This window comes from Papaver somniferum, chromosome 4 (assembly GCF_003573695.1).
Source record: "Papaver somniferum cultivar HN1 chromosome 4, ASM357369v1, whole genome shotgun sequence".
Taxonomy (NCBI): Eukaryota; Viridiplantae; Streptophyta; class Magnoliopsida; order Ranunculales; family Papaveraceae; genus Papaver; species Papaver somniferum.
In genome coordinates this window covers 75603014-75612434 of record NC_039361.1, presented here as the reverse complement: position 1 = coordinate 75612434, position 9421 = coordinate 75603014, and the positions used below count along the sequence as shown (strand labels likewise).

Sequence of the window (9421 nt, the reverse complement as noted above, 5' to 3'; positions counted from 1 at the left end):
AAAATTCTAGGGTTTAGGATTTCTTGTAAAAGAAGTTTTTTAGTTTTCTTCTATAATAAACTAAGATAAAAATAAGACAGGATGATAGTTGCTTCTGGATGGTTTTTCGACTGCAAAATTTGTTTTCTTTTATAAGAAAAAAAGTTTTAGGGTTTAGGATTTCTTGTAAAACAAGTTCTTTTAGTTTTCTTCTATAATAAACTAAGATAAAAACAGAAAAGAAAATCTCACATGAATAGAACAACACTAAGAGAAATTTTCGTAAAAAATAGATCTTAATTGAATATGCGCATAAGCCCAAGACATAAGTTGTCCCAAGCATAACTAAGGTACTCAGTTATATGTTGGACATCCATATATAACAAACAAGTCCTACAGTGGGACTAAAGGTTTCCTTTCATTCACTTATAAATAAATTAAGTAAGTAATATCCTTATTGACAAACAAGTCATAAGATCAAATCCAACAAAAACCATCAAATTACAAGTTATAAAATAACTATTTAAAACCTCATTTTCTCCAACAAAAACAATTGTAAACATAAGTAAAAAACAAATTAGAAACCCCCTCTTCCAAAATAGGTCACATAGAGCAAGTCTAATGATGAAAGATTTCTATCTTCCAAATTCATCACCACCTCATCACTTGGAATAGGTAAAATGAGTTTCAGAATGCAATTTAAAATTACGCTCAATGCAATTTCTCCATTGTCGAAGAAGTTTTAGAAACAAAAACAACCCCAAGGTTTCGTTTAATTTGGAATGGCGTTGTAATTTGGATTCCAAGTTGTCTTCCATGAAACCTTGGAACATGGATTGGAAAAAGTGTGGAAGCCTCCAATTTGAACGCCATGAAAGCCATTCCAAGTTTGGAAAATGTGTGGAATGTTAAGTCTAATAACTTCCAAGTTGGGGTCATCCACACTTTTTTCAAGGCATGTTCCCAGGTTTCACAGAAGACAACTTGGAAACCAAACTCAAAACATAATTCCAAATTGCAGTGAGCACCATTTTAAATTGTACTCACTCGTGTGGTTGATTTTGTATCTAAACCCGATTGTTCTTTTCTAATAGTCGATTTTTATGAGCCAATCTTTCAATTTAAAATAACGCTCGGCACAACTCGGATTAACTTTGTAAAATCTATTTTATTATCGAGGAGGGATCCCCCTCACACTTTTATTATCACACTATCTCACACGTTGGACGTTATTTTTGCAAATAAAAACCAAACCGTAACGTATTTGAAGTTAATATTTTGGGGACATGTTCATCTTACCAAGTTCTACGTACCTACCAAAAATGAGCGTATTCCGAGATATATAACTCCACCATCTACTACTTTGAAAATGAGCCGTTGAAAATCAACGGGTTTCTGGCCGTCGAAATTAAGACCGGTAGATTGTGAGGTTTTATATTTCAGAACGTGCTCATTTTTGGTAGGTATGTAGAACTTGGTAAAGGAATATATCCTTAAAATATTAATTAGCTTCAAATGCGTTACAATTTGATTTTTATTCACAAAAATTACGTCCAGCATGTGAGATAATGTAATAATAAAAGTGTGAAGGGATCCTCCTCTTTATCGTCTACCCTTAGATCCGTAATTCCACAATTTTTACGTACGAAACATTGTTCCCTTTTTTTTAAGCATAAACCTTAAAAGAACGTGATTGAAACTTGTTTCCTGGGAATGAATAGTGGGGTGGTTTAATTTAGGCCCGCTGTATTAAAAGGTTTTGTAAGGGGTGGTTTTCGGATTGTCTATAGTCTAGACTTGTATGTATGGTCAATCAAGATTCTTAGAAAATGCCTGACATGTGCAGGCCTACAGGGTACCATTAGATTTGTGCCACGATGCTAAGATGATTTATTAAAAAATATTAGTATTCTGATTGAGAACGATGAACAGAGCTGGCCTTGACTGATTCTCCTCAACAACAGGACGGCTGTAGCCTGCACTTTTTTAATCTCAATTCTCAAAAGACCAAAAAAGAAAAATAAGAAAAAACTAGTTAATAAACCTTTGAGATTAATTAAAAGGAAGTGGTGGTTAGTATTATTATAGTCGTGTTAATACTGTTTCTTAATTTTACTTATTCAGTTTCCTAATTTTCTTTCTTATTATTGGCTCAGTTCTCTTTTGTAGACTTTAAGAACTTTAAAGACTTATTACTACTTCTTCTTATAAAGAAAAATAGTGATGAATGAAAATGAAATGCCGTTTATAAAAGGACATAAAATGAAAAATCAGTTCCTTCTTCTTCATTTCCTCCTCGTCCTGATGTTTCTTTGTTTTTGTTGGCATTTGTCTTTTGGCGTAGTCTTCAAGTTCAAACCATAAAACAGATCCAAACTATTCCTTTTTATTTCTCCATTTTTGCTTCTCGAGAAAGCGAAATTATACCAACTGCTCTCCATTCTCTACTCCCTAGGCCTTCTCTCTCTCTGGGTTGTGTTCGAAGAGATTAAAGGTATGTAGTTATCTTGTGTAGTATAATTCTAATTCAGTTGCAGAGAAACTGTTTGTTTTTAGTTTTTTGGAGGATTTGGAACTTAATTTCTATATGTTGTAGTTTGAAGTTAACTTTTGGAGTTATTGTGAGTGGTTTTGGATTTAAACTGAAAGAGACTGTTTAGGTGAACCTAATTACAGTTTGATGTCAAAATTGGCAGCTCTAATTTAATGAAACGTAAACGCGGAACTAGATTATTGGTGTTTTGTGTGTTAGTTAACTGTTCTGTTTTCTGTACTAGTTATTTTTGTCTTGGAATTTAAGTAAAATCTTTGATGTTAACAGGTTCACTTAAGCACTTGCTATCGAGTTGTTGGTAAGTGGGGTTAGAATGTAAACTTTATTCTTTCATCAAGGCTTGTGGTTGACGATTTTACTGGCAAAACGTAGTAGTTTATGGTGATTAATGGATCTAAGCTGAGGAATTGGGGAAAAATCTTAGTATGCTACACTCCGAGAAAGTGAAAATAGTATCCATCTGTTGTTTACAGCTTTTATCTGTATCATCTACTCCATGAGTAACATCCAAGGTACACTGGGATGTTTGTTGCTGAAGAAATGATATGTTTAGCACCATACTGGATTTGATTTCTGACAAATTTAGGGTTCAATTTTTGACCTAAAAGATGAAATTATCAAAAATGAAGAAGTGGTCTGGAGGTGTTCTAATTGCATCACTCTTCATGTTGCTGGTTCTGAGGTATGGCATTATGACAGGTCCAATTGTGGGGAGTCCTATTTCAAACACGTTCTTGAATTCAACAAATCCTCTTGAGTGGTTGAATTCTGGGTATCAACCGGCGGTCAAAAATCCAGAATCTAATACACATGTTCTCACCGATGTCTTAGTAACCAGTCTTTTCACACCAAAGAATTTTTCTGAGGAAGAACAAAAATCTTTGAAGACATGGACCTACTTGAGCCAATTGATTGGTAATGTTGGGGTTTTACCAAATGCGGTTGAAGCTATAAAAGAAGCTAAAGTTGCATGGGATAGTCTGATGACTTCAGTTCAAGAGGAAAAACTCAATTCTACTAATGAAAGTTCACAGCTAAAGATGAAAGAGAAACAATGTCCTCCTTTTCTTGACAAAATGAATGCCACAGAATTTGGTGACAGTGGATACAAATTACGTATTCCTTGTGGTCTGGTTCAAGGCTCTTCTGTTACAATCATTGGTATTCCAAGTGGAATTCTTGGTAATTTTCGAATCGACTTAACAGGTTCGCCACTTCCAGGGGAGCCAGATCCTCCTGTTGTACTGCATTTCAATGTCCGCCTCCACGGTGATAAGATAACCGATGATCCTGTGATTGTCCAAAATACATGGACACTAGCTCATGAATGGGGTGAAGAGGAGCGATGTCCTTCTCCTGTTAGTGACAATAATAAGACAGGCAATTCTTTGAAGTCTCTAATTTATCTGTTTCTTACATATACTAGTTTTTTCCTTGCTGAATTTAATGTTAGTTTACCTTCTATCATTTGACCTCTGTGGTTATTTTCATTTCTTTCAGCCAGTTGATTGATAACCTGAGATTATCTTTTCCTTTCAGTGGACGGATTACATATGTGCAATGAGATGGTGGGTAAAAATGACACCCAGAGGTTTATGGGTAATAAGAATTACAATAGCTCACGGCGGTCTTCCATGGCACAGGAGAGATTCAAACCACGGCAATTTTTCCCTTTCAAACAAGGGCATCTCTCTGTTGCTACTCTTAGGGTGGGTGCAGAAGGATTGCAGATGACAGTTGATGGAAAACACATAACTTCTTTTGCTTACCATGAGGTAGTACTGATAATTCTCTTTTCAGTCCTAGCAAATAACCTGAGATTAATTTTGCAATAACTAGACCGGGCTGGAATTTTTGACAGAGTCTGGAGCCATGGCTTGTTAGTGAAGTAAGGATTTCTGGAGACCTGAAGTTAGTGTCTGTTCTTGCCAGTGGTTTACCCATATCAGAAGATTTAGACCACATAGTGGACCTTGAATCACTCAGAGCACCTTCTCTACCTCGCAAGTCGCTGGATCTCTTTATTGGTGTTTTCTCTACTGCCAACAATTTCAAACGAAGGATGGCTGTTAGGAGATCATGGATGCAGTATGATGCAGTTCGGTCAGGAGCTGTTGCAGTGCGTTTCTTTGTTGGTCTGGTAAGCCATTGTTCTTATTTTCATAAGAAAATGAGTGACCATCTCGATTGTAGGTTAACGAAAATTAAGTAAAATGATACTCTAGTTCTAGCATCATACAATGTAGAGAATGAGTAATGGTTTTTGGTCCATAGATTATGCATAGAAATTACTCAAATTAATTACGTTGCTGCAAATATTAGTGACATTGATAAATACTGTGGGATATTTATCTGAAGTCTTTAAAATTGTGGTGTTGTAGCGCAAAAATCAGATTGTGAACGAAGAACTCTGGAATGAAGCACGAACCTATGGAGATACTCAGTTGATGCCTTTTGTTGATTATTATAGCCTAATCACTTGGAAGACGTTAGCCATTTGCATCTTTGGGGTCAGCATCTATCTCTTTCCATAACAGTGCAAGAGATTCTTCATTTAGCTTCATGAAATTAGCATATTCTAAAACGTCTACCTTTCTCTGTGCTCCAATAGACGGAGGTTGTTTCAGCAAAATTTGTTATGAAGACAGATGATGATGCATTTGTGCGTGTAGACGAAGTACTTTCTTCTCTGAATAGGATTAATGTGACTCAGGGGTTACTGTATGGTTTAATCAATTCCGACTCCCGTCCACATCGGGATACTGACAGCAAATGGTATATTACTCCAGAGGTAACTTGCTCTAACTCTGCAGTTAATGTTTCCTTGATTTTCTATTTGTTGTGAAAATTCAGTGGTTATGGTTATCCAAGCATTTACCCCCAATCCGAATTCATGTAGGAATGGCCAGAAGAAACCTATCCTCCTTGGGCTCATGGTCCTGGTTATGTTGTTTCAAGTGACATAGCAAAGACAGTCTACAACAGTCATACCAAAGGCCAATTGAAGGTAAAGATACACGTTCTTCTTCTCATTTTTGCATGTTGTTTGTTTGTTTTTTTTCTCCTTCCATATCTTAGGAGATTTTCTGATATCATTGATAGCGTACGGTGTCACTTGTTCCCATTACTTGGAAGTCCTTCAATGCCTGGTTATAGTGGTCCAATGAGACTTGAGGTTTTAATATGACCCCATTTGTTACCAGTCAAATGTAAGGCATGTAAATTTATAGTGCGGCAGAATATATTGACCTAAACCTAAATTGCATTAATATTGATCACAATCTGAACTCTGAAGTCTACAGATAAGTTGGTGTAAATCTGTCTATTGACTTAAACTTAAAGTACCTAAATTGCACCAACATTGATCATAATCTGAAGAGTACAAACAGGACTGGTATAAATCGTGAATGATTTCGTGACAGATGTTCAAATTAGAAGATGTCGCGATGGGTATCTGGATTGCAGAGATGAAGAAAAAAGGATTAAATATTAAGTATGAGCATGATGACAGGATCCACAACGAAGGTTGCAAAGATGGGTATGTTGTTGCCCACTACCAAGGTCCCAGAGAGCTACTCTGTCTTTGGGAAAAGCTTCAAGAACACCAACGGGCAGTATGCTGTGGTGAGAGATAGAAACCTTTTGGCTGAAGATGTTCGAATTTTGCATAGATTAGCACCAATTGGTCCTTTGTAGAGCGAGATTACAGATAGATAGAATATCAAGTTGTGGATTCAGAAAAGTGAAAATCATTAACAAATGCCGCAAGTCATATACAGAGAAGAAGCGACGAGGTTTATAGCTACTTACCACGACTGGGAAGTACCCCTCAAGAGTTGATAGATTTTTGCATGGTGTAGGGTTTAATTGTTTAAGTCATGTTCATAGATATATAATTTAATAGAGGATTAGTGTGTGCAGGAGGATAAATATGTTTCTGTAGATTTTTGTTCCTCAGGTTTTGGTTGTATCTTTTTTACAGTCGCATTTTCATTACTGAAAATCTGTGAGTTCAACAGTACTTACACATTGTAATTAACATTACGTAACACGATTGTGAATACCATGGTTCAGACTTTTTTCCTATCCAAGTGTCTCTGCATTTTTTATCCAAGCGTCTCTGCGTAAATTGTCGAATAAAAAAAAGAAGTGAAGTTTTAAATAGGTGCAGATCATAAGAAGAGAACTCATGTCAGATCTGTTTTATTTATGGTCTCGTAAATCAGAGACACTATACTAGAAGTACATAATACAACATTAAGAACATGTAAACGTACATCCATATCCTACCCTGAACAACCAGGTGTTTATTACAACAATAATCAAATGAGTCAAATCCCTTCCACTTCATGTAGCCATGCATCCTATTCCATAACGAGTGGTCGGAAAAACTAGATACAGAGCACTGCAAATGATACCCACCATCAATGGAAAACTCTCCATAACTTCGTCCATTTCCTTAACATGATGTTTCAACAAACAATTAGTAACTCTATGATCAGAACAAACAATAGAGAGAAACACCATCACAGACATGAGTGCATGAACGAAATCCGAGAACCCCAACTTATATCTTTCATCTTTTGGAGTTTCAACTCCAAGGTCCGATTTGAATACAGCCAATCCTCTTGGAGTAACAAACCCATAGTAAACTTTCCCATCTGGTCCTTTGAAACTATCTGTAAAATGAAAAAAGAAACAAGAAGCACAACAAAGACACAATAATACCAGAATCATCATGGTTTTCACTGGTGTACATACACCATCACCAGTAACAGATGGAATTATCATTTCAAATGTTAGTAATGTTCCGGTTGGTAAAAAGTTGGCTAACATAGATGTCTTTGATAGAGTTTTTTGTACTCCTTTTGCCATTGCACGTCGTTTGCGACCATGTTCACGTGTTGGCAATGTTGATTGTTGTGGAGAAGATGGGAATTGAGAAGATTCATCTTGTGGGTTATTCGTATTGTAGATTTTGACTCCAACTTCGTCTTCGTACTGCTCCATTTTCCTATGATCTTTGCTTGTAAACGTTGATGATCAAGGAAAATAGAGAAACACAAAATTGGAGAGAATAGTGGATTGAAAACAAGTGAATTCTGACTGTGTTTATATAGAGACCAGTGTTAGTTAAAAAAATTTTGCGTTTGAATTCAAAAAGATTATTCGGTTGTAATAACCAACTGCCGATAACCGTATCCTTCTACGGCTATACTCTCTCTCCCTAAAAAAAATGCACAATTGAGTATGGCCAAGCCCATGGGCTGAATTTATCCAAATCTCTTCGAATAGCATTTTTTTTTTTTTTTTTTTTTGAAAGAACAAGATTACTTCTTGATTATATTAAAATAATAAGAATTCTTACATCATCTTCAAATAAATCAACCATGAAAAACATGAAAAAATAAAAAGATTAAATATCAAGTACATGGATTTCAAAAATAAATATGACGATGCCGGAGGAATGGCTTCTGATTTAGTAATCTGCCATTTTGAATTGTCTTCTTCTTTTTCAGTAAGATTTAAGTGTCCCAATCGGGAGTAATTTGCGCAAAATATTGTTAGCACAATCAATTTCGGTGTCCCTTGTTCTTCACATGGATGCAAAATCATGTCATGCCGAAATAGATTGCCCTGGGTGAAATATTTGATGCAATTGATTGAATCGCCACGAAGGCTAAATAATCCTTCATGGAAAGAATTCTCTCTTCTCTGCAACTTTTCTCCTAAAAACTTCTTCTTCTTCTTAGAATATCTATACTGATAAAATCATCATCAACCCACTTAACCCTTTATTCACTGGTTTCTTAACTTTAGCTCTGTCCAAAAACATCCAGAAAATCTAGAAAGTTTTGGATTTCTTTAGTCCCTTTTGAAGATTTCCAAAATATTCTGGTTTTTAGTTATTAAAGTTTTCTAAGCCTCTCGCAATTAATTTCTCAAACCAATATATTTTTTCAATGGAAGAATCCTCACAAAACAGTAATCCAAATATGAATATGATCCAACAATTCACAAGTCTTCTCTCAAAAGATATACCTTCGAAGAAGATTCAAATCGACACACCATTACCAAAACTCTCAGTAGATTATCAGAACTGTTTAGTTCTTAAAAATATTAGCCAAGAAACTTCCTTATTAATGGTGTCCGAGATCTTCTCCATAAAATCTGGAGATCATTCAATAAAAGGTTTTACGTTTCAGAATTTACTTCTAAAACTTACCTTATAAAATTTGAATCTCACTCCGATTCAGAACTTATTATGGAAGCTTCTCCCCGGGTTATCAGAGACGACTTATTGGCGCTGGAAAGGTGTATCTAAACAGACTTCCACATGAATATCTCTTTGATAATATGGAATTTTGGCACAACTTTATGGTCTCCCGGTTAACTATCTAGATAGAAAGTTTGTGCAAAGGTTGGTTTCTTTTGCAGGAAGTCACAAAACTATATCTCTTCATGAATCTAGAAATTGGGGCAAATTCTCAAGAGTCAGAATCCTTGTGGATATCAAGCAACCATTGAGAGATTCTATCGTATTTCAATTGTCCAACAATCTGCAAATAACAACGGAAATAATATATGAAAGACTCCCTCGATTTTGTCTATTTTGTGGTTTCTTATGACATCTAATGAAAATGTATCTGAAGGTGAATCAATACAAGGATGATATACATCAACAAATGCCACTGGAATTACATCAGAAGGTGTATGATCTTATTGTTCCAAAATACAGTCGTTCTATAGATGCAAACATCAAGTCTTATGAAACCGATATGGATTTCTTTAAGGAATCTGATTATCAGGAAGATGAAGCTTTTGGTTATCTTGGAAACATGAAATCAAACTCAACTGCAATTACAGGGATGATGAGTCATCATGCCA

General features: G+C 35.5%; 2 protein-coding genes across 2 annotated transcripts; one reads left to right on the top strand and one right to left on the bottom strand.

The window, feature by feature from the left end:
- The first annotated feature begins 2117 nt into the window (after positions 1 to 2117).
- Positions 2118 to 6619, top strand: LOC113275933 (beta-1,3-galactosyltransferase GALT1-like). The gene is made up of 8 exons (XM_026525517.1): positions 2118 to 2473; positions 2801 to 3913; positions 4073 to 4308; positions 4395 to 4673; positions 4915 to 5043; positions 5145 to 5324; positions 5433 to 5540; positions 5956 to 6619. Exons 2-8 carry the CDS (start codon positions 3142 to 3144, stop codon positions 6166 to 6168), a joined length of 1917 nt encoding a protein of 638 aa, XP_026381302.1. The 5' UTR covers positions 2118 to 2473; positions 2801 to 3141; the 3' UTR covers positions 6169 to 6619.
- Positions 6620 to 6708: 89 nt separating this feature from the next.
- LOC113273996 (protein DMP8-like) lies at positions 6709 to 7613 on the bottom strand. The gene has a single exon (XM_026523554.1). It carries the CDS (start codon positions 7541 to 7543, stop codon positions 6881 to 6883), a length of 663 nt encoding a protein of 220 aa, XP_026379339.1. The 5' UTR covers positions 7544 to 7613; the 3' UTR covers positions 6709 to 6880.
- Between the last annotated feature and the right edge of the window lie 1808 nt (positions 7614 to 9421).